This window comes from Heptranchias perlo, chromosome 1 (assembly GCF_035084215.1).
Source record: "Heptranchias perlo isolate sHepPer1 chromosome 1, sHepPer1.hap1, whole genome shotgun sequence".
Taxonomy (NCBI): domain Eukaryota; kingdom Metazoa; phylum Chordata; class Chondrichthyes; order Hexanchiformes; family Hexanchidae; genus Heptranchias; species Heptranchias perlo.
Genome location: NC_090325.1, coordinates 28,895,343 through 28,921,165, shown reverse-complemented (window position 1 = coordinate 28,921,165; position 25,823 = coordinate 28,895,343). Strand labels below are relative to the sequence as shown.

The window sequence follows — 25,823 nt, the reverse complement described above, 5'->3', positions numbered from 1 at the left end:
AGGAAGTTCAAACCTTGATCATGTGGAACTGTTCACAGATATATGCGCTGAGCCCGTGTGAATTCTGGCCTTTATTGACATTCGCTGAGTTCTCTGATTGCCATCTGGAGTGCGTATGAGATAGCAGAAAGTTCCATCTTGGGAAGCTTCTGGGGGCAAGTGGGGGGACGATTTGAAGTATCAAGTAAGATGGCTAGAAGGGGGGAGATTTGAAATATCCATGGAAGGGGAGCGGGGTGGGGGGCGCGGTGGGGTTGGAGCTGTCAATGCATGGGCTGCTCGAACAGAACTACACTTCCCATCATCCATTCATGGAACAACATCTGTTTCTCTAGTGCTGTAGTGCAAGGAGCCATTGGTGTGTGATGATCATGAGGTGATCATGAGGCTGCAACACAGAGGGCGAGGTAGTTTAGGGGAAGAATTATAATTTCGACTGTTTCAATTGCAGTTTTTTTTTAAAAATGGCCGTCCCCTGCAAATGTGAATTGTTCATGTCAGTCATTTTTCCCAACTCAAGGTATTTAAATTTCTTCTTACTTCCAGAATACTGATATAACCAGTACCGTTGGCTATGATAATCTGATCCAGCACATGAACGATGGACGAAAAACCTGCAAAGAGTTAGAAGACTTCATCAGACAGAGGTATTGAGATTCACAGCTTTCTTGAGTTTTGCAGCTGGATCAAGCATTTGCAATGACACTTGATGGTGTGACCGGGGGTATGCTAGACCGAGAATGGGAGAGAGTCTGGGTAGAACTTTAACCAATCTTTCCAGCTGGAACAGGGTGGGGATAGAGATAAATAGCTGAGCAAAGATTTATCGGCCTGTTCCTGCTCGATTCCCTCCTGCCGCCATCTTAACTGGGCCCTTTTTGTTAAGGCAGCCGAGGTGTCTGCCTGACTCGGGCGGGACCCTCATTAATCTATGCAAATCAGGATCCCATGACACCCATAGGACACAAATAGCATTTTAACGGTCTAGTAAGAGCGGGTGGCCTGCTCAGTAAAACCTGGTGGGGAAGAAGATTGCGCCCTCTAAGTTAAGGCAAAAACTTTCCTTAGTGGAACCAGGAAGAGCGGGAGTAGACCTCTTCTACCCTGGGCACCTCCCCTTCCCATCCATGAAATGACCCTGATCTCCCCCCCCCCCCCCCCACGAATTACCTTGGTGCTGCCAGGCGGCCTCGAGGCAGTTGCCTTGTTTTGCCCGGCCAGCTGGCCGACGAGATATAAATGAGGCCCAGCCGTTAAAATCGGCCAAGGCCTCCCACACAGACTCCTGGGTGGGAAGGCCATAAATAGGACCTCGTCAGGATGTGAGTGGCTTTTTTGAAAGAAATTGTCACAATCTTGAAGAATTTCTGGACAAGCTGCTTGAAACAGCTGCTTTACTGGTCCCTGAAAAAGTTTATGCTGCAGCAAATGTTTTTTCTCTTAAAAGGTAATTCCTAACCAATGCTTGCATTGCCTACACAGTGACATGGTTGCACATCACTTGTTTACAAACCTGGTACAATGGCCAGTGTGTTTTTATCGAGGGCCGCAGTGCTTCTTTAAGACTGCTTCATTAGTGGTTGTGCCTTGCTGTAGTTAGCTGTGATTAATGAGTAATGAGATGTTAGGAAGGGCTGCTTGAATCAGTAGTTAATAGATTTCTATTTGCAGCAATGGGAATAAGGAATATTGCAGATGTATTGTGGGCACAAATCGCAAACCTCTACCCACTAAGGAAAATAAGATTCCATTTTTCCTCTCACTTTAGTGAGATATATTTTCTCGTTAGTATAGTGGTGAGTATCCCCACCTGTCACGAGGGAAACGGGTTCAATTCCCCGACGGGCAGAAGACAATTTTTACAGGTATTAAGGGTCACCGAACCAAGGTGGGTAGATGGAATTAAGATACAGGTCAGCCATGATCTAATTGAATGGTGGAACAGAATCGAGCGGCTGAATGGCCGACTCCTGTTCCTATGTTCCTATGTTTTCTTTTCTCCTGATGCAGTAACTGAGGCCGGGGATGGGCCTATTGGCATTAATGTCCCCTGTTTCTTTACCCAAGTGGTCATTCTTAATGTAAAAGCCTAGATAGTGAGTTTGGCAGGCTAGTCAACCTTGTGCTCATAAAATCCATGATTCAAGATCAAATTAATGAGCATTTAAACATGCATGGGGTAAACAAGTATGGATTTGTGTTTGACAAATGTAATACTTTTTTTGGAAACAATGACTTTTTAAATAGATAAAAGGAATGCAGTAGATGTATTGGATATGGATTTTCAGGAGGTGTTTAATAACATGTCTCAGGATGCTTGTTACAAATTTTCGGGAAAGTGGCATGAGAGAAAATGTAGCAACCTGGAAAGACAACAAAGGGTTAAGGTTAGTGATTGTTGCACGGATCAGAGAGAAGTTGGAAGTGGGATTAGTGCTGGGTCCATGGGATCTTTTGCTTCCATCTGAGCAGGCAGACGGGGCCTTGGTTTAACGTCTCATCTGAAAGAAGGCACCTCTGGCAGTATAGCACTCCCTCAGTACTGCACTGGAGTATCAGCCTGGATTATGTGCTCAAGTCTCTGGAATGAGGCTTGAACCCCTAACCTTTCGAATCAGAGATGAGTGTTACTATTCAGTTGACGCTGACACCTTGGAACTATTTTCACTGGAACATAGAAGGCTAAGAGAAGGTTTAATAGAGGTTTTTAAACCTATGAAGGGTCTTTATGGGTTAAATAAGGAAAAACTAATTATTTGGCTGGAGAGTCAGAAATGAGGGGTCATCAAATTAAAATCCTTACTGAGAAGGAGGAGAGCAGTTGAGGAAATTTATTTCTGCAGAGAGTTGTTAGACTATGGAATACTTTGCTACTACACTGCAAAAATACGTCATTGACTGTGAGGCACTTTGGGATGTCCTGAGGTCATGAAAGGCACTGAGGCTAAGACCATTGGATCTTTTAAAGGAAGAGCAGATAACTATTTGAAGCAGAGGAAGATACAGGGCTATGTAGAGACAGCACGGCAGTGGAATTGGTTTTGAATTGGTCTAGGGAAGAGCTGGGACAGACTCATTGAGCTGAATGGACCCTTCTGTGCTGTAAACCTCTATGATTCTATGGTGGACTGCATCACAGGTAAATTCTTATCAGATATGTTACCTTGGTAACATGATGGCCTCGTGAACATAAGAACATAAGAAACAGGAGCAGGAGTAGGCCAATCGGCCCCTCGAGCCTGCTCCGCCATTCATTAAGATCATGGCTGATCTGATCCTAACCTCAAATTTAAATTCATGTCCAATTTCCTGCCCGCTCCCCGTAACCCCTAATTCCCTTTACTTCTAGGAAACTGTCTATTTCTGTTTTAAATTTATTTAATGATGTAGCTTCCACAGCTTCCTGGGGCAGCAAATTCCACAGACCTACTACCCTCTGAGTGAAGAAGTTTCTCCTCATCTCAGTTTTGAAAGAGCAGCCCCTTATTCTAAGATTATGCCCCCTAGTTCTAGTTTCACCCATCCTTGGGAACATCCTTACCGCATCCACCCGATCAAGCCCCTTCACAATCTTATATGTTTCAATAAGATCGCCTCTCATTCTTCTGAACTCCAATGAGTAGAGTCCCAATCTACTCAACCCTCTCATCCCCGGGATTAACCGAGTGAACCTTCTTTGTACTGCCTCGAGAGCAAGTATGTCTTTTCTTAAGTATGGACACCAAAACTGTATGCAGTATTCCAGGTGCGGTCTCACCAGTACCTTATATAACTGCAGCAATACCTCCCTGTTTTTATATTCTATCCCCCTAGCAATAAAAGCCAACATTCCATTGGCCTTCTTGATCACCTGCTGCACCTGCATACTAACCTTTTGATTTTCTTGCACGAGGACCCCCAGATCCCTTTGTACTGCAGTACTTTCCAGTTTCTCGCCATTAAGATAATAACTTGCTCTCTGATTTTTCCTGCCAAAGTGCATAACCTCACATTTTCCAATATTGTATTGCATCTGCCAAATCTCCGCCCACTCACTCAGCCTGTCTATATCCCCTTGTAAGTTTTTTATGTCCTCCTCACTCTCCACTTTCCCTCCCAACTTTGTATCATCTGCAAACTTTGATATGTTACACTCGGTCCCCTCCTCCAAATCGTTAATATAGATTGTAAAGAGTTGGGGACCCAGCACCGACCCCTGTGGAACACCACTGGCTACTGGTTGCCAGTCCGAGAATGAACCATTTATCCCAACTCTCTGCTTCCTGTTAGATAACCAATCCTCCACCCATGCCAGAATATTTCCCCCAATCCAGTGATTCTTTATCTTGAGCAATAATCTTTTATGTGGCACCTTGTCAAATGCCTTCTGGAAGTCTAAATACACTACGTCCACTGGTTCCCCTTTATCCACCCTGTGGATAAAGGGGAACCTCAAAGAACTCAAGCAAATTTGTCAGACATGACTTCCCCTTCCTAAAGCCATGCTGACTTTGTCCTATTAAATTATGTTTATCCAAATGTTCCGCTACTGTCTCCTTAATAATAGACTCCAAAATTTTACCCACCACAGATGTTAGGCTAACTGGTCTATAATTTCCAGCCTTCGTGCTAGATGTCTGGTCTCTGCTTAGTTAGTTGATCTCAACTGGGCCAGCAGTAGGAGCACTACAGTTGGCCTCAGTATCCCTGGGATAGAAGAGCGCACACATTTGGTCATTGGGTGAAGATGGGATCAGGCCCAGCCATGATACCCTCATGATCCAATATTCTGCAGATATTCAGTCTCTTAAGTTAGAATCACTGAAAGGTTACAGCACGGAAGGAGGCCATTCAGCCCATCAAGTTCGTGCTGGCTCTATGCAAGAGCAATGCAGCTGGTCCCACTCCCCCGCCCTTTCCCCGTAGCCCTGCAAATTTTTTCCTTTCAAGTACTTATCCAGTTCCCTTTTGAAGGCCATGACTGACTGTGCCTCCACCACCCCCTCAGGCAGTATATCCCAGATCCTAACCACTCACTGTGTAAAGAAGTTTTCCCTCATGTCACCTTTGGTTCTTTTGCCAATCATCTTAAATCTATGTCCTCTGGTTCTTGACCCTTGCATGAATGGGAACAGTTTCTCTCTATCGATTCTGTCTAGGCCCTTCATGATTTTGAATCCTCTTTCAAATATCCTCGCAACTGTCTCTGTTCCAAGGAGAACCGACAAACATAGAAACATAGAAAATAGGAGCAGGAGTAGGCCATTTGGCCCTTCAAGCCTGCTCTGCCATTCAATATGATCATGGCTGATCCTTTATCTCAATACCATGTTCCCGTTCTCTCCCCATTCCTCTTGACGCCTTTTGTGTCTAGGAACCTATCTAGCTCCTTCTTAAATATATTCAGTGACATGGCCTCCACAGCCTTCTGTTTAAGAGAATTCCACAGGTTCATTACCCTCTTAGTGAAGAAATTTCCCCTCATCTCAGTTCTAACTGTCCTACCCCGTATCCTGAGACTGTGACCCCTCATTCTGGACCCCCAAGCCAGGGGAAACATCCTCCCTGCATCCAGTCTGTCTAGCCCTGACAGAATTTTATATGTTACAATGAAATCCCCTCTCATTCTTCTGAACTCTAGTGAATACAGGCCGAGTCAACCCAATCTCTCCTCATACGACAGTCCTGCCATCCCAGGAATCAGTCTGGTGAACTTTCGCTGCACTCCCTCTATGGCAAGTATATCCTTTCTTAGGTAAGGAGACCAAAACTGCACATAATACTCCAGGTGTGGTCTCACCACGGCCCTGTATAACTGTAGTAAGACATCCTTGCTCCTGTACTCAAATCCTCTTGCAATGAAGGCCAACATACCATTTGCCTTCCTAACTGCTTGCTGCACCTGCATGTTTGCTTTCAGTGACTGGTGTAAATGGACACCCAGGTCCCTTTGTACATCAACATTTCCCAATCTATCACCATTTAAATAATACTCTGCCTTTCTGTTTTTCCTTCTGAAGTGGATAGCTTCACAATTATCCACATTATACTGCATCTGCCATGTATTTGCCCACTCACTCAACTTGTCTAAACCGCCTTGAAGCCTCTTTCCATCCTCCACACAACTCACGATCCCACCGAGTTTTGTGTCGTCAATAAACTTGGAAATTTTACATTTGGTTACCTCATCCAAATCATTGATATATATTGTGAATAGCTGGGGCCCAAGCACTGATCCCTGCAGTACCCCACTAGTGACCACCTGCCACCCCGAAAAAGACCCATTTTCCCTACTCTCTGTTTCCTGTCTGTTAACCAATTTTCAATCCATGCCAGTATATTACCCCCAATCCCATGTGCTTTAATTTTGCACACTAACCTCTCATGTGGGACTTTATTCTGAAAATCCAAATAAACCACATCCACTGGTTTTTTCTTATCTATTCTACCAGTTACATCCTCAAAAAACTCCAATAGGTTTGTCAAACACTATTTCCCTTTCATTAATCTTTGTTGACTTTGTCTAATCCCATTGATATTTTCTAAGTGTCCAGTTATCACATCATTTAAAACAGACTCTTGCATTTTCCGTACTACTGATGTTAGGTTAACCGGTCTGCAGTTTCCCATTTTCTTTCTCCCTCCTTCTTAAATAGTGGGGTTACATTTGCCACCCTCCAATCTGCAGGAACTGTTCCATAATCTATAGAATTTTGGAGGATGACAAATAATGCATCCATTATTTCCATGGCTACCTCTTTTACTACTCTGAGATGCAGATTATCAGACCCTGGGGATTTATCGGCTTTCAGTCCCGTTAATTTCTCCAGCACTTTTTTTTACTAATACTAATTTCCTTTAATTCCTCCTTCTCACTAGTCCCTCGGTTCCCTAGCATTTCTGGGAAGTTATTTGTGTCCTCTTCTGTGAAGACAGAACCAAAGTATCGGCTCCAGATCTCATTACAGCCTTGGTCCAAACATGGACAAAAAAGCTGAATTCCAGAGGTGAGGTGAGAGTGACTGCCCTTGACATCAAGGCAGCATTTGACCAAGTGTGGCACCAAGGAGTCCAAGTGAAATTGAAGTCAATGGGAATTGGGGAAATCTCGCCAGTGGCTGGAGTCATACCTTGCACAAAGGAAGATGGTAGTGGTTGTTGGAGGCCAATCATCTCGGCCCCAGGACATTGCTGCAGGAGTTCCTCAGGACAGTGTCCTAGGCCCAACCATCTTCAGCTGCTTCATCAATGACCTTCCCTCCATCATAAGGTCAGAAATGGGGATGTTCGCTGATGATTGCACAGTGTTCAGTTCCATTCGCAACCCCTCTGATAATGAAGCTGTCCGTGCCCACATGCAGCAAGACTTGGACAATATCCAGGATTGGGCTGATAAGTGGCAAGTAACATTCACGCCAGACAAGTGCCAGGCAATGACCTTCTCCAACAAGAGAGAGTCTAACCACCTCCCCTTGACATTCAACAGCATTACCATCACCGAATCCCCCACCATCAACATCCTGGGCGTCACCATTGACCAGAAACTTAACTGGACCAGCCATATAAATACTGTGGCTACAAGAGCAGGTCAGAGGCTGGGTGTTCTGCGGCAAGTGACTCACCTCCTGACTCCCCAAAGCCTTTCCACCATCTACAAGGCACAAGTCAGGAGTGTGATGGAATACTCTCCACTTGCCTGGATGAGTGCAGCTCCAACAACACTCAAGAAGCTTGACACCATCCAGGACAAAGCAGCCCGCTTGATTGGCACCCCATCCACCACTCTAAACATTCACTCCCTTCACCACCGGCGCATCGTGGCTGCAGTGTGTACCATCCACAGGATGCACTGCAGCAACTCGCCAAGGCTTCTTCGACAGCACCTCCCAAACCTGTGACCTCTATCACCTAGAAGGACAAGAGCAGCAGGCACATGGGAACAACACCACCTGCACGTTCCCCTCCAAGTCACACACCATCCCGACTTGGAAATATATCTCCGTTCCTTGATCGTCGCTGGGTCAAAATCCTGGAACTCCCTACCTAACAGCACTGTGGGACAACCTTCACCATACGGACTGCAGCGGTTCAAGAAGGCGGCTTACCACCATCTTCTCAAGGGCAATTAGGGATGGGCAATAAATGCTGGCCTTGCCAGCGACGCCTACATCCCATGAACGAATTTTTAAAAATTGTTTAATTGCTCTGCCATTTCCTTGTTCCCCATTATAAATTCTCCCGTTTCTGACTGTAAGGGACCTACATTTGTCTTCACTAATCTTTAATCTTTTTCTTTTCACATACTTATAGAATCTTTTACAGTCCACTTTTATGTTCCTTGCAAGTTTACTCTCATACTCTATTTTTCCCCTCTTAATCAATCTCTTGCTCCTTTTTTGCTGTTCCCAATCTTCAGGCTTGCTACTTTTTCTGGCAACTTTATATGACTGCTCTTTGGATCTAATACTATCCTTAGTTTCTTTTGTTAGCCATGGTTTGGCTGCTTGTCCTTTTGCACCAGAAAGGAATGTATAACAGTTGCAATTCATGCATTTGTTCCTTAAATGTTAGCCATTGCCTATCCACTGTCGTGCCTTTTAATGAAACTTCCCAGTCTATCATAGCCAACTCACTCCTCGTACCTTCATAGTTTCCTTATTTTAAATTTAGGACCCTAGTTTCGGAATGGACTACTTCGCTTTCCATCTTAAAGAAGAATTCTATCATGTTATGGTCACTCTTCCCTAAAGGACCCTGCACAACAAGATTATTAATTGAACCCTTCTCATTCTACAATACCCAATCTAGGATAGCCTGTTCCCTGGTTGGCTTCTCAACGTACTGGTCTAAAAAAAAATCTCGCACACACTCCTGACTTGTGCCTTGTCGATGATGGAAAGGCTTTAGGGAGTCAGGAGGTGAGTCACTCGCTTCAGAATACCCAGCCTCTGACCTGCTCTTCTGGCCACATTATTTGTGTGGCTGGTCCAGTTAAGTTTCTGGTCAACGTGGATGCATGTATCTCTGTTCCTGTACCCCTTTTAGAGTTGTGCCCTCTAGTTTATATTGCCTCTTCTCGTTCTTCCTACCAAAATGTATCGCTTCCCCTTTTTTTGGGTAAATTTCATCTGCCACGTATCCGCCCATGCCACTAGCCTGTCCATATCCTCTTGAAATCTATCACTATCCTCCTTACTGTTTACTACCCTTCCAAGTTTTGTGTCATCTGCAAATTTTGAAATTGTGCCCTGTACACCCAAGTCCAAGTCATTAATATATATCAAGAAAAGCAGTGGTCCCAGCACCGACCCCGGGGAAACACCATTGTACACCCCACTCCAGCCCAAAAAACAACCATTCACCATTACTCTCTGTTTCCTGTCACTTAGCCAATTTTGTATCCATGTTGCTACTGCCCCCTTTATTCCATGGACCGCAATCTTGATGATAAGCCTACCATGCAGCACTTTATCAAACGCCTTTTGAAAGTCCATATACACCACATCAACTGCATTGCCCTCATCTACCCTCTCTGTTACCTCATCAAAAAAATCTATTAAGTTAGTTAAACACGATTTGCCTTTAACAAATCTGTGCTGTCCATGTGACTGTTAATTCTGACCCGTTTCCCCACCACCGAGGTTAAACTGACTGGCCTATAGTTGCTGGGTTTATCCTTACACCCTTTTTTGAACAAGGGTGTTACTTATGCAATTCTCCAGTCCTCTGGCACCACCCCCGTATCTACGGATGTTTGGAAGATTATGGCTAGTACCTCCGCAATTTCCATCCTTACTTCCCTCAGCAACCTAGGATGCATCCCATCTGGACCGGGTGACTTATCTACTTTAAATACAGTTAGCCTTTAAAGTACCTCTTCTTTAAGTACTTAAATACTCTGCCATCGTATGGGGTTTAAATAAATAAATCACCCAGACCCTTTAAACCTTTATCTCCACGTTAGCTGTCCTGGGTGAACAGGCAGGTTCACCCATGGAGATTGGCCACATGAACGAGGTACAAGCAGAATAATGGGCATCCATACCATCAGGCTCCAGCACGAGTCACTGCCTGCAGGAAATGAGGAGGGAAAAACTGTAAAAGACCAGACACAGCAGCCATAGCATCTGCTGCTGAATGAACGTTATTCATAGAATTCATAGAATCATAGAGCACAGAAGCAGGCCATTTGGCCCGTTGTGTCCACACCAGCTTTTTGTAAGGGCTATCCAATTAGTCCCACACTCCTGCCCTTTCCCATAGCCCTGCAAATTTCACCTTTTGAAGTATTTATCCAATTCACTTTTTGAAAGTTACTACTGAATCTGCTTCCACCACTTTTCCAGGCAGAGCATTCCAGATTGTAACAACTCTGCGTAAAAAAAAAAATTCTCTTCATTACCCCTTTGGATTATTTTTACCAATTATCTTTAATCTGTGTCCTCTGGTTACCGACCCTCCTTACAGTAGAAAGAGTTTCTCCCTATCTACTCTATCAAAATCCCATATAATTTGAACACCTCTGTTAAATCTCCCCTTAACCTTCTTTTCTCTAAGGAGAACAATCCCAGCTTCTCTAATCTCTCCATATAACTGAAGTACCATCCAGCAGAAAAGAGGCTGTACATTCTGTGGAGAGAGAATGACAGAGCTGATTGCCAATAGCTATTCCAGGAGCTGAGTATGTACGAAAGCTGCCCTGATATGTTGACAGAGCTTCTTTCAATAAGGAAACACATTCTGTACTCTTGCTGATTCAGTTTGTCTCGCCAGGGAAGTAGTCACATCCTCCAAAATCAGGAATACAAACAGAAACAAAAGGCTTTTTGAGTTAACACTTTTTTTTTAACTCTTCATATTTTAAAATGGTGAGCTGGCCTTCTTGGTGGATTTTCTGCTTTTCATTTGTTCAATACAATTAAATACTTTGCCATTGTACGGGGTTTAAATAAATAAATCGCCCGCGTCCTTTAAACCTTTGTCTTCACATGTTAGCTATCCTGGTCAGTTGGTCTTCTCACTCGCTGTACCCGAGGCCCCCATTTTGAGCCACACCGCTATAATTTTCTTCTCCGGGCATTGGCAGTAGTTTTCATTGATGTTATTCACACAGGGAAAGGATCTTTTTGTCCATTAAATGCGTATTCTCTCTCCAGCTAGTTATTCAAATCACGCTGCTGCTCTATTTGAAAATGTTTTATTCAGTCAAGGGCCTGCACCATTTCCAACAGATTGTGTCCAGGTTAAACTGCCCTACTTCAGTCAACCTTGGCACTCGGTTTCAAGATCTGGAGAGACTGTTGGTTATCCTTACCAGTGATTTCATTATTCAGCTGAATCTCTCTGCTGTTTCCTGTGTTGGGAGGACAAATTGATAACACTGTACAAAAAAACACATGCATGGGATCCCAGGTTTTATAAATAGGAGCACAAAATACAAAAGTAAAGAAGTGGTGCTAAACCTATACAAACCATTGACGAGGCTGTAGCTGCAATATTGTGTACAGTTTTGGGTGTCTTACTTTAGGAAGGATGCCAAGGCCATGAAGAGGGTGTAAAAGAAGTTTACCAAGATGATACCAGGGATGAAAGGGTTTAGTTATGATTGTAGAAATTGGTTGTCTTTTTACTGGAACAAAGGAAGGTTAAGAGGAGATCTGATAGAGGCCTTCAAAATATGAGAGGTTTTGATAAAGTTAATTGGGTAATACTAAATTCCACAGGTGAGTGAGTTGGTAACTTGAGGGCAGAAACTCAAGATCATCATCAGAAGAAGAGTAAAGAGGGAGCTTTAGGCAGAGAATTGTTGGGACATGAAGTGCTCTACCAAAAATGGGTTGGTGGATAAATATTTGAAAAAAAAAAATTTAGATGAGTATGGGGAATGCAACTAATTTAATCGCCCTTGCCAGCACAGGCACATTGAGGTAAATAGCTTCCTTCTGTGCTGTAAAATTCTATGTTACGTACTCGGGATGAGAAAAGGCCGTGTCGCCCACTTCTTATTGGACTCTTCCCCAAATCCATCCTTCCTTCTTGCCTCCACCCATCTCCTGAGGAAGCTGAAAAAACCTGATCACAGGATGCTAGGATGTTTTAAACGGGGCTGGAGTAGCCCAAGAGGCTCCAACCCATCAATTATTAACCAAACCCCTTACCATCCTTCTGCCACAATCTCCCAGTTTTCCAAAAGTATATGTAACGCATTCTTGAAGGACTGCGTTGGTCCTTGGTTCTATCTCTGAAATACTGTTCCAAAGGCCAGTCGCCTTCTGAGAAATACAAAACTTCCAAACATCCAACCTCACTCCCATTCAGTTCTACCTGACCCCATCACCTCAAATTATCTGCCCATTTGTATGTTATCAATGCCGTTAATTTAAAGACCCTGAATCAGATCCTCTCTAAGTCTTCCTCTCTCCATTGAATCCAAACCCAAGGTGTGATGTCTACCTCATTAGCTGAGGGCATCTAGGTTGGGAATCATCCTTGTTGCCCTTCTCTGTACCTTCTTTACAGCCACAAAATCTTTCTTGACCAAAACAATGCACAATACCCCAGATACTGTCTAAGCCCAGGACCTAGCTCGCTTTGGTTGCAGCCATCTGACACAGAGCTTGAATGTTAGGAAGAGATCAATGACCATTCCCAAATTTCTTTCCCTTATTGTCATCTATTGCCTATACCCAGTCATTGCTATATATACTCTATATTTGAATTCTGCACATCTATGTGCATTACTTATCTACATTGAAGGATATTTCCCAATCTTGGGCCCACTTTTGCAATTTAATCAAATCTAGTTGTAATCTATTTCCTTCTTCTAACATCTTGACTCAACTGCACAATTTAATATCATCTACAAATTTAATACCTGTAATACCTATGCCCTGCTCTAGATTGATCATAAACAGGAGGGGATCTACCACTGAACACTGGGGCACTCCACTAGAGACCAGACCCCATTGGGAAGCAGTCCCATTTAAAACCATCCTAGGATTCTATGATCAGGTATTGAGTTGTGTTTCAGGAAACAATCTTTTTATGTGTTTTAGATGTAGGAAAGAGCAGCTAACTAAGACTGCAAAACAGTACCCAATGTCCTTGCCCACCTGTTCAATGTGTATGAGGACAAAATCACGCTCAAAGAATAAGGAATGGATATGCCCACGATAGGTAGTCTGACGTCTTTCTACTATTTGCCCCTAGACTTACCATCAAGCCACCAGGTGAGGTATAGATGAAGAATAAAGCACCCTGCACACAATCCCATTAAGTATTCTCAGGTCATGCACAACATGTTATATACAAAAGTAAAGCTCCCTTCAAGGGTTCCCATTGTCAGGTTTAGCACAGGTCAGATGAAGATTAAAGCTCCCTCTAAAACTGCCCATCAAGTTCCCAGTTTGGGCAGAGCATGGCTCAGTTGCAAAGTATTCATGTCATTACAACATAGTTCCATCATGTGACAGCTGGGCAAATTCTGCTCAAAGTTCCTGTTCACAGGTTGCCCAGAACGAACAGTTTCGAAACATAAACGTGAGAAGCAAGGGTTCATTATGCTGCATCAGTAAACTTGCTGGTTTTAGGGACTGTGGGGCCATTCTGATGAGCATAATTCCCCTTTCATTGCACCCAATACACAGATGGAGAAAATAAAGTGTCTGCAAATATTGATCAGCAATAATTATGGGCACATCATCAGCTCCAAGTTCCCCTCTAAGTCACACAACCACGCTGACTTAAACGTATATCATCAGTCCTTCATTGTTGCTGGGTCAGAATCCTACCTAACACCACTGTGGAAGCACCATCAGTTCAAGGAGCAGTCCCACCGCCACCACCTCAAAGCAACTAGGGATGGGTAATAAATGCACCCTTCCCCAACATTGCTAGCATCCCAGGAACAGGTTACAAAATTGCTTGTGAATTTGATGAGTTCTGTGATACTTCCCGACAATTTGTTTTTGGACTTTCTGAATCCTGGTTGCTCCTGAGTTCAAAACTGGAGATTGGTTTTATGCATCCCTATCCGTCTATGTCACTGGTAAGTAAAATGGGGTTGACCGGAGGTGGTGGTGGTGGTGGTGGTTGGATGGAATGCAGTTAGAAATCAAAATAGAGTGAAACCAAATCCGCAGTAAATGCAGAAGAGGAATAAGCACAGGAGCGATTGTCACATTTTTCTGCTGTTGCTGCAGTATCATGATTACACTAAGGTCACTGGGCTGAATGAGATGATGAAACACTTTGAGGGGGAACCATGGAGTCGCTTTCTGACTGGTGTGGGGGGAAATCTGATCAATGACTGAAATGAAAACCCAGCTTGCCACATAGTTGCCAAATGTGTTGAACACACAACTGGAAGTCACGCAGGCCTTGACATTAAATAATTCTCCTTTTAGAATCATAGAACGGTTGCAGCACGGAAGGAGACCATTTGGCCCATCGAGTCCGCGCCGGCTCTCTGCAACAGCAATCCAGCTAGTCCCACTCCCCCGCCTTATCCCCATAGCCCTGCAAATTTTTTCCTTTCAAGTACTTATCCAGTTCCCTTTTGAAGGCCATAATTCAATCCACCTCCACAATCCCCTCGGGCAGTGCATTCCAGATCCTAACCACTCACTGTGTAAAAATGTTTTTCCTCATGTCACCTTTGGTTCTTTTGCCAATCACCTTACATCTATGTTTTCTGGTTCTTGACCCTTCTGCCAATGGGAACAGTTTCTCTCTATCTACTCTGTCTAGACCCTTCATGATTTTGAATGCCTCTATCAAATCTCCTCGCAACCATCTCTGTTCCAAGGAGAAAAACCCCAGTTTCTCCAGTCTATCCATGTAACTATAGTCCCTCATCCCTAGAATCACTCTAGTAAATCTCTTCTGCACCCTCTCTAAGGCCTTCACATCTTTCCTAAAGTGCGGTGCCCAGAACTGGACACAATACTCCAGTTGTGGCCGAACAGTGTTTTATAAAGGTTCATCATGACTTCCATACTTTTGTACTCTATGCCTCTATTTATAAAGCCCAGGATCCTGTATGCTTTTTAAAACGCCTTTTCAAACTGCGCTGCCACCTTCAATGATTTGTGCACATATACCCTCAGATCTCTCTGTTCCTGTCCCCTTTTAGAGTTATGCCCTGTAGTTTATATTGCCTCTCCTCGTTCTTCCTACCGAAATGTATCACTTTGCATTTTTCTGCGTTAAATTTCACCTGCCACGTGTCCGCCCATGCCACCAGCCTGTCTATATTCTCTTGAAGTCTATCACTATCCTCCTTACTGTTTACTACCCTTCCAAGTTTTGTGTCATCTGCAAATTTTGAAATTGTGCTCTGTACACCCAAGTCCAAGTCATTAATCTATATCAAGAAAAGCAATGGTCCCAGCACCGACCCCTGGGGAACACCACTGTACACCTCCCTCCAGTCTGAAAAACAACCATTCACCACTACTCTCTCTTTCCTGTCATGTAGCCAATTTTGTATCCATGTTGCTACTGCCCCCTTTATTCCATGGATCACAATCTTGATGATAAGCCTACCATGTGGCACTTTATCAAACGCCTTTTGAAAGTCCATATACACCACATCAATTGCATTGCCCTCATCTATCCTTTCTGTTACCTCATCAAAAACTCTATCAGGTTGGTTAAACACAATTTGCCTTTAATAAATCTGTGCTGGCTTTCCCTAATCAATCACACTCGTCCAGGTGACTGTTAATTCTGTCCCGGATTATCGTTTCTAAAAGTTTCCCCATCACTGATCTGACTGGCCTATAGTTGCTGGGTTTATCCTTGCACCATTTTTTGAACAAGCGTGTAACATTTGCAATTCTCCAGTCTTCTGGCACCACCCCGGTATCTACGGATGTTTGGAAGATTATGGCCAGTACCTCTGCAATTTCCACCCTTACTTCCCTCAGCAACCTAGGATGCATCCCATCCGGACCGGGTGACTTACCTACTTTAAGTACAGCTGGCCTTTCAAGTATCTCTTCTTTATCAATTTTTAGCCTATCCAGTATCTCAGTTATATCTTCCTTTACTGAGACTCTGGCAGCATCATCTTCTTGGTAAAGACAGATGCCATCCCCTCTGCCTCCATGAGTAGCTCTCCTTTATGGTCCCTAATCGCCCCCCACCCCCCTCCTCTTACTACCCGTTTACTGTTTACATGGCTGTAGAAGGCTTTTGGATTCCCTTTTATGTTGGCTGCCGGTCCATTCTCATACTCTCTCTTTGTCCCTCGTATTTCCTTTTTCACTTCCCCTCTGAACTTTCCATATTCTGCCTGGTTCTCACTTGTGTTATCAACCTGACATCTGTCACATGCCCCTTTTTTCCGTTTCATCTTACCCTCTATCTCTTTTGTCATCCAGGGAGCTCTGGCTTTAGTTGCCCTCCCTTTCTGCCTCATGGGAATGTGCCTAGACTGTACCTGAACCATCTTCTCTTTAAAACATATATTTATATATTGAAACATATAAGATCCTGAGGAGACTTGAAGGGGTAGATGCTGAGAAAATGTTTCCCCTTGTGGGAGAGACTAGAACTAGGGGACCCAGTTTAAAAATAAGGGGTCTCTCATTTAAGACGGAGATGAGGAGACATCTATAGCTTTTGTACCTCTCTATAATTTCCCTGCAAATTTGCTCCTCTATATCCATCCCACCAGTTGGTGGCCTATAGCATACACCCAGTAGTGTATTGGCACCTCTTTTATTTCGTAACTCTAACCAAATAGATTCTGTCCTTGACCCCTCCAGGACATCCTCTCTCTCCAGTACTGCAATATTCTACTTAATCAATACTGCCACCCCCTCCCCCTTTCTTTCCTTCCCTATCTTTCCTGAACACCTTGCAAGTAACATTCGCACCAGACAAGTGCCAGGCAATGACCATCTCCAACAAGAGGGAGTCTAACCACCTCCCCTTGACATTCAACGGCATTACCATCGCTGAATCCCCCACCATCAACATACTAGGGGTCACCATTGACCAGAAACTTAACTGGACCAGCCACATAAATACTGTGGCTACAAGAGCAGGTCGGAGGCTGGATATTCTGCGGCGAGTGACTCACCTCCTGACTCCCCAAAGCCTTTCCACCATCTACTAGGCACAAGTCAGGAGTGTGATGGAATATTCTCCACTTGCCTGGATGAGTGCAGCTCCAACAACACTCAAGAAGCTCAACACCATCCAGGACAAAGCAGCCTGCTTGATTGGCACCCCATCCACCACCCTAAACATTCACTCCCTTCACCACCAGCGCACCGTGGCTGCAGTGTGTACCATCTACAGGATGCACTGCAGCAACTCGCCAAGGCTTCTTCAACAGCACCTCTCAAACCCGTGACCTCTACCACCTAGAAGGACAAGGGCAGCAGGCACATGGGAACAACACCACCTGCACGTTCCCCTCCAAGTCAAACACCATCCTGTCTTAGAAATATATCGCCGTTCCTTCTTCATTGCTGGGTCAAAATCCTGGAACCCTCTACCTAACAGCACTGTGGAAGAACCTTCACCACACGGACTGCAGCAGTTCAAGAAGGCGGCTCACCACCACCTTCTCAAAGGCAATTAGGAATGGGCAATAAATGCTGGCCTTGCCAGCGGCGCCCACATCCCATAAAGGAATAAAAAAAGCCTTGTATCCAGGAATATTTAGTACCCAATCCTGCCCTTTTTTGAGTCAGGTCTCCATTATCGTCACAAAATCGTAACCCCATGTGGCTGTTTGCGCCTGCAGCTTGTTTACCATGCTTCGTGCATTTACACACATGCACTGCAAACCAGTCTTAGACTTTCTTGTACTCTCTCTTCGTCTGATCCCACCTAACACTGTACTATTACTTGCTCTAGTGCTATCTTTCTCCCTGATCCTTTGCGCCCCTTGCTTCTCCTTTCCATTGCTACATCCCGGTGCCCATCCCCCTACCAAATTAGTTTTAAACCCCCTCCCCAACAGCACTAGCGAACCTCCCCGTGAGGACATTCGTCCCAGCTCCGCTGAGGTGCAACCCATCCGGCCTGTACAGGTCCCACCTTCCCCAGAACTGGTCCCAATGCCCCAGGAATCTAAAGCCCTTCCTCCTGCACCATCTCTCCAGCCACGCATTCATCTGATCTATCCTCCTATTTCTATACTCACTAGCGCGTGGCACTGGGAGTAATCCGTAGATTACTACCTTTGAGGTCCTGCTTCATAGTCTCTTTCCTAACTCTCTAAAATCTGCCTGCAGGACCTCATCCCTCTTTCTACCTATGTCGTTGGTAACGATATGGATCACGACCTCTGGCTGTTCACCCTCCCCCCTCCAGAATGCAGCCGCTTTTGTTAGAAAGCTGCAGGTATATTTGCATGGGTTTTGGATTTACTTTTTGTGTTGTGTTTGATTGAATGAATGGTTGTAACCAATTCAGTGGGATCCCATCCACCCCTGCACTCATGCCCCAGAATCAGGAAAGCATCCTTAGAATTTTTTTCTTTGCCTGGTGCTGGTTACTGTAATTTAATGTCAAGATCTCCAATCCCGTGTAATCCTTTCATATAATATTCACTGATGGCTTTTGTATTAAAAGCCCACATTTGTGTTTATATGCAAATATTGTCTTCAGGCAGGATAGACTGCAACTTATAAACAATTTCCATTTAAAAGTGAAAAATTACAGTGAATGGCTTGTTAGTCTGGCAGTTTAATCACAAACTCAAAATCTGAAGCAACCTGTTAACTATATAATTTTTAACATAGAACATTTGCCACATGTAACACACTTGCATAAATCAAAAAATAAGTTATCACGTATAATGCACGATGCATCTAATGTGCATTCAGGGTTAGGCCTATTTTCCAATGCAAAACTATTCTAGTGTTACCAAATTTGCAAAAAGGACTGCAATACCAAACAATGGTTTGCATGAAGGCTGCACCCTGGAATGTTCCAACAACCAAGGGGTGATCAGGATTATGGGTCTGCCTGCGACGACTCATGTACTTTGGCAGGTGGGAGACACGATCCATTGTCTCCTTCACCGCCAGGTCCGACTACCTGAAGGTGCTGGGGATCTGGTTCGGTGGGGGGGCCCTGGCCTGCACAAAGAACTGGGAGGAGCAGATCGCCAAGGCCAAACAGAAGCTTGGTATTTGGGTGGGGCGATCCCTCTCCATAACCGGAAAGAACCTGGTGATAAGGTGTGAGGTACTAGCGGTGTTGCTCTACGTGGCCAGGGTCTGGCCCATTCCCCACAACTCCATCATCACAGTCACCCGAGCTAAATTCCACTTTGACTGGAGGTCCAAGGTAGAACGTGCCCGCAGGGACACCATCAGAAAAATGGGGGAAGGACATCCCTAACGCCGCTCTGATCCTGAATCTTTGTGTGTGGCTGCTTCACGATATGTGTAGAGCCCCAGTACGCAAACACCAAGTGTCACTACATGCTGGGTTTTTAACCTGTCCAACGCACTGAGAAGGCTGGATCTGGCCATGCTGGCCGAGCAGGCGCAGGACTTCCCGTCCAGCTGGATCGTTCCCCCCCCACCACCCCACCCCCCCCACCTGTCCCAGGTGGAGAAGTTCCTGAGGAGGGTGTTTTTGCGACTGGAAGGCTGTTTCCAGTGGGGTGCCGCAGGGCTCGGTACTAGGTCCTTTGCTTTTTGTGGTCTACAGTAACGATTTGGACTTAAACGTAGGCGGCATGATTAAGAAATTTGCGGATGACACAAAGATAGGCCGTGTGGTTCATAGTGAGGAGGAAAGCTGTAGACTGCAGGAAGATATCAGTGGACTGGTCAGATGGGCAGAAAAATGGCAAATGGAGTTCAATCCGGAGAAGTGTGAGGTAATGCATTTCGGGAGAGCAAACAAGGCAAGGGAATACACAATAAATGGGAGGATACTGAGAGGTGTAGAGAAAGTGAGGGACCTTAGAGTTCATGTCCACAGATCCCTGAAGGTAGTAGGACAGGTAGATAAGGTGGTTAAGAAGGCATACGGAATACTTTCCTTTATTAGCTGAGGCATGGAATATAAAGAGCAGGGAAGTTATGCTGAAACTGTATAAAACACTAATTAGGCCACAGCTTGAGTACTGCGCACAGTCCTGGTCACCACATTACAGGAAGGATGTAATTGCATTAGAGAGGGTGCAGAGGAGATTTACGAGGATGTTGCCAGGACTGGAGAATTTTAGCTATGATGACAGATTGGATAGGCTGGGGTTGTTTTCCTTGGAACAGAGGAGGCTGAGGGGTGATTTTGATTGAGGTGTACAAAATTATGAGGGGTCTAGAAAGAGTGGATAGGAAGGACCTATTTCCCTTAGCAGAGGGGTCAATAACCAGGGGGCATAGATTTAAAGTGATTGGTAGAAGGATTAGAGCGGAAATTAGGAAAGTTTTCTTCACCCAGAGAGCGGTGGGGGTCTGGAATTCACTGCCCGAGAGAGTGGTGGAGGCAGAAACTCTCAACTCATTTAAAAAATACCTGTGCACCTGAAGAGCCGTGACCTACAGGGCTACGAACCAATTGGGGGAAAGTGGGATTAGGCTGGGTGGCTCGTTTCTCAGCTGGCGCGGACACGATGGGCCGAATGGCCTCCTTCTGCGCCGTAAATTTTCTATGATTCTATGAGGAACCCCTTCGAACACAAGCCCGTCAGACAGTGGTCGACACGAAACGTTCTCAGAGTCCTGCAAAGAACTGAGGGTAGACTCAATCGGTTTCTTCCCCGACCAGACGGTTGATGCCATTTGGCAGAACGTCTCGTCGAAGGAACTGACCGACAGGCACCAGGATGTAGCCTGGATGGTGGTGAGAAAGACCGTCCCGGTGCAGTCCTTCCAACACGCACAGAATCTCAGCACCACCGTGAGCTGCCCTCGAGGCTGTGGCGGGGAGGAGACCGTCTCCCACCTCCTGATGGGTTGTCCCTTTGCGCAGATGGTGTGGAGATAGATGCATTGCTATTTGTCCCGGTTCATCCCAAACAGTTCGATAACACAGGACGCTGTGGCTCTACAGACTGTTCCCCGGGACGCACACTGAGACGGATATCGCCTGTGGCTCGAAGACCATCAACTTGGTGAATGAGGCGCTTTCGTCTGCCCGAAACATGTTGGTCTTCCAGCTGAAGGAGCTGTCCACGACCGAGTGTTGCCATCTGGCACACTCAAAGGTGCAGCCTAACAAGAAGCAAAATACTGCAGATGCTGGAAATCTGAAATAAAAACAGAAAATGCTGAAATTACTCAGCAAGTCGGGTAGTATTTGTGGAGCAAGAAACAGAGTTAACGTTTCAGGCCGATGACCTCATTTTCTGCTTTTAATTTCAGATTTCCAGCATCCACAGTATTTTGCTTTTGATTTATTGATGAGGGACATGGAAAGAAGATTAGGTAATGCTGTAACATGTGAAATTGTCACATAGCAGGCTTGGAATAATTACAGAGTGGGTGTGGGGGAAATGCCTCAAAACTCGTTTAAGGTCTGATCAACTTGGTAAACTTTGAGGCCGAAATTTTAAACGTTTTTTTTTAATTCTCCGGCAAACTCGCAAGATTTTGCCGTAAGTGCTGCTATTAAATGGATGTTTCATTATTGTCAATACTTGTTGTTTTCATATGCTTAATAAATCTGTGAACGTCTACCTATAATGCTGTGAACCCTATTATTTTGAGGAGTAACTTATAGGTGAGAATACCCATCCTCTAACAGAACAGCTGCAGGAACAAGCGTTTTAAGGTTGTCTTTTGCTTTCTGAGTCAGGCCATGAATACGGAATGAGCCCTGCATGCAAACATGGCCCTTAAAAACCAAAGGGTTTTATAGATCCGAGAGTTTTCATTTATTTTTAGTGATATTTATAGACGTACGTATTCCAAATAATCCTGGTTTAGTGTAAAATTGAAAGAGGAAGTTGCTTGTCCAGTGTTATTTATGACTCAGTGTTAAGCTAACCAGAGTGTGTCTTTTACTGAGAAAAATAATGATATTACATTTGTGTTTTGCAACTAGGGCTTCCATCGAGGAGAAGTACGGGAAGGATTTGATATCATTGTCAAAAAAAGTGTGTGGACAGAATGAACTGAAGTAAGTTCTATCAGTGTATTTTTGAAGTGAATTTTTCTGCTTACGGTTAGCGAATATCAGTGACAGGGATCAGAAGCCTGTCTGAACCCAGTGTCAACGGCGAGCACTTGGACTGGCAGTAGCACATTACATGTTTGTTCATTGTGATGGGAGATATTGGTAATGGAAGGGAATGCTCTCCACTTTAGATCGAGTAACAGGTATGGTATGTGGCAGATGCAATTAATAGCTTCCCACTTCCTTTTTTTTTATTCATTCATGGGACATGGGTGTCACTGGCAAGGCCAACATTTATTGCCCGTCCCTAATTGCGCATGAGAAGGTGGTGGTGAGCCATTTCTTGAACTGCTGCAGTCCATGTAGTGAAGGTTCTCCCACAGTGCAGTTAGGTAGGGAATTCCAGAATTTTGACCCAGTGAAATTGAAGGAATGGTGATATATTTCCAAGACAGGACAGTGTGTGACTTAGAGGGGAATGTGCAGGTGATGTTGTTCCCATGTGCCTGCTGCCCTTGTCCTTCTAGGTGGTAGAGGTTGCAGGTTTGGGGGGTGCTGTCGAAGAAGCCTTGGCAAGTTGCTGCAATGCATCTTGTAGATAGTACACACTGCAGCCACGGTGTGCCGGTGGTGAAGGGAGTGAATGTTTATGGTGGTGGATGGGGTGCCAATCAAGTGGGCTGCTTTGTGCTGGATGGTGTCCAGCTTCTTGAGTGTTGTTGGAGCTGCACTCATCCAGGAAAGTGGAGAGTATTCCATCACACTCCTGACTTGTGCCTTGTAGATGGTGGAAAGGCTTTGGGGAGTCAGGAGGTGAGCCACTAGCTGCAGAATACCCAGCCTCTGACCTGTTCTTGTAGCCACAGTATTTATGAGGCTCGTCCAGTTAAGTTTCTGGTCAATGGTGACCCCCAGGATGTTGATGGTGGGGGATTCAGTGATGGTAATGCCGTGGAATGTCGAGGGGAGGTGGTTACACTCTCTCTTGTTGGAGATGGTCATTGCCTGGCACTTGTCTGGCGCGAATGTAACTTGCCACTTATGAGCCCAAGCCTGGATGTTGTCTAGGTCTTGCTGCATGCGGGCACAGACTGCTTCATTATCTGAGGGTTTGTGAATGGAACTGAGCACTGTGCAATCATCAGCAAACATCCCCATTTCTGACCTTATGATGGAGGGAAGGTCATTGATGAAGCAGCTGAAGATGGTTGACCCTAGGACACTGCCCTGAGGAAATCCTGCAGCAGTGCCCTGGGGCTTAGATGATTGGCCTCCAACAACCACTACCATCTTCCTTTGTGCTAGGTATGACTCCAGCCACTGGAGAGTTTTCCCCCTGATTCCATTGACTTCAATTGTACGAGGGCTCCTTGGTGCCACACTCAGTCAAATGCTGCCTTAATGTCAAGGGCAGTCACTCTCACCTCACCTCTGGATTTCAGCTCTTCTGTTCATGTTTGGATCAAGGCTGTAATGAGGTCTGGAGCCGAGTGGTCCTGGTGGAACCCAAACTGAGCATCGATGAGCAGGTTATTGGTGAGTAAGTGCCACTCGGTAGCATTGTCGACGACACCTTCCATCACTTTGCTGTTGTTTGAGAGTAGACTGATGGGGCGGTAATTGGCCGGATTGGATTTGTCCTGCTTTTTGTGGACAGGACATACCTGGGCAATTTTCCACATTGTCCGGTAGGTGCCAGTGTTGTAGCTGTACTGGAGGCGTGCTAGTTCTGGAGCACAAGTCTTCAGCACTATAGCCAGGATGTTGTCGGGGCCCATAGCCTTTGCTGTATCCAGTGCACTCAGCTGTTTCCTGATATCACGTGGAGTGAATTGAATTGGCTGAAGACTGGCTTCTGGCCTTGCCAGTAACGCCAACATCCCATGAACGAATAAAAAAATTTTTTTTTAAATGTTGGGTTCTTTGGAGGAGGCTGGGATGGATCATCCACTCGACACTTCTGGCTGAAGCTGGTTGCAATTGCTTCAGTCTTGCATTTGCACTCACGTGCTGGACTCTGCCATCATTGAGGATGGGGATGTTTGCAGAGCCTCCTCCTCCCGTTAGTTGTTTAATTGTCCACCACCATTCACGACTAGATGTGGCAGGACTGTAGAGCTTTGATCTGATCTGTTGGTTGTGGGGTCGCTTAGCTCTGTCTATAGCATGCTGTTTCCGCTGTTTAGCATGCGTGTATTCCTGTGTTGTAGCTTTACCAGGTTGGCACCTCATTTTTAGGTACACCTGATGCTGCTCCTGGCATGCTCTCCTACACTCCACGTGGAACCAGGGTTGATCCCTTGGCTTGGTGGTAATGGTAGAGTGAGGAACATGCCAGGCCATGAGGTTACAGATTGTGGTGGAATACAATTCTGCTGCTGCTGATGGCCCACAGCGCCTCATGGATGCCCAGTTTTGAGCTGCTAGATCTGTTCTGAATATATCCCATATAGCACGGTGGTAGTGCCACACAACACACTGGATGTTGTCCTTAGTGTGAAGACGGGACTTTGTCTCCACAAGGACTGTGCGGTGTTCACTCCTACCAATATTGTCATGGGCAGATGCATCTGCGACAGGTAGATTGGTGAGGACAAGGACCTTACCTGTGTGCCTCCATTGTATCACAATTCATGGCTTCCAGCACTTCTAGGTTGGACTAAAGTGTTTGCAGCACTCATAGCATCCCTTACATTTTTTGTTTTCGGGATGTGGGCATCGCTGGCATGTGCCTATTTATTGCCGATCCGTGATTGCTCTGAAAAGGTGGTAGTTGGGTCGGTTTCTTCGCGATTGTGCAACTTGCTAGGCTCTTCAAAGGGCATTAGGAGTCAACTACACCATATGATCTAGGATTGTGTTGGCCACGCTGATTAGGCTTCTGTCGTAATTTTATTCTCTATTGCTAGCTCACAAATTATGGGTATTTTAGCTTAGTGGTTATGGTACTGGACTAGCAACCCAGAGGTCATGAGTTCAAATCCCACTGTGGTGGGTTGTGAAATTGAACTCAACTAATCTGGTAATTTGTAGATTAAAAATGACAATGATTGTTATAAAAATCCAATTGGTTCACTTAAGTCCTTCCTTGCCACCCCTATGTGGTCTGGCCTACACAAGACCCAATCCCACACTATTTGGTTGACTCTTAATACCCTCTGAAGTGGCCCCCAACCACTTTCTCAGGGCAACTATAAATGGGTCATAAATCTTGAGAATAAATTAAGAACAAAACACTATCTGGAAGTATCCATCCACTGTATATGAAATAAAGGCATGCAGCATTTCCACGTCACTCCTAATGTGGACCACATCCAGTTACAACCCTCTCTCCTATAAAGAGAATTAACTCATTAATTGGATGAACACATCCTAGAGATGGAAGAACAACATATGAAGTTTGTCAGGACACTGGCTTTAATGATGTATTTTCAGTGACTGTTGATGACTGCAACTGAACTAACCATACCTCGTAATTCAAGCTGTTCACCTCAGTGTTCTCTTTTCTTCCCCCTCTAGTACATTGAAGAGAGCGTTCGATGTCTTTAAGCAACGTAAGTATTTATCTTTTCGAAGCTATGACTGAGTAGCTAGTGAACTGATCCCAGTCTTCTGCTAATGTTACTTTGAACTGCACGTGGGCGCTGTTTTAGTTTGGAGATTGGTGTTTATGTGCTGGCTTCCAGTGTTTACACTGCTAAATTCGGTTCCCTTATCGTACACCAACAAAAATCTATGGTCAG

General features: G+C 45.0%; 1 protein-coding gene across 2 annotated transcripts in view; it reads left to right on the top strand.

Moving 5' to 3' along the window:
- Window positions 1-25,823, top strand: part of pstpip2 (proline-serine-threonine phosphatase interacting protein 2) — a 130,083-nt gene that overhangs the window by 34,441 nt on the left and 69,819 nt on the right. For both annotated transcript variants that reach the window (XR_010962680.1, XM_067982949.1), the window contains exons 2-4: window positions 547-647; window positions 22,009-22,083; window positions 25,600-25,634. Coding sequence is in view for 1 of the 2 variants with exons in the window: in XM_067982949.1 (XP_067839050.1) it covers window positions 547-647; window positions 22,009-22,083; window positions 25,600-25,634 (211 nt within the window). In the remaining variant the exon portion in view is untranslated. The remainder of the gene's footprint in view (window positions 1-546; window positions 648-22,008; window positions 22,084-25,599; window positions 25,635-25,823) is intronic.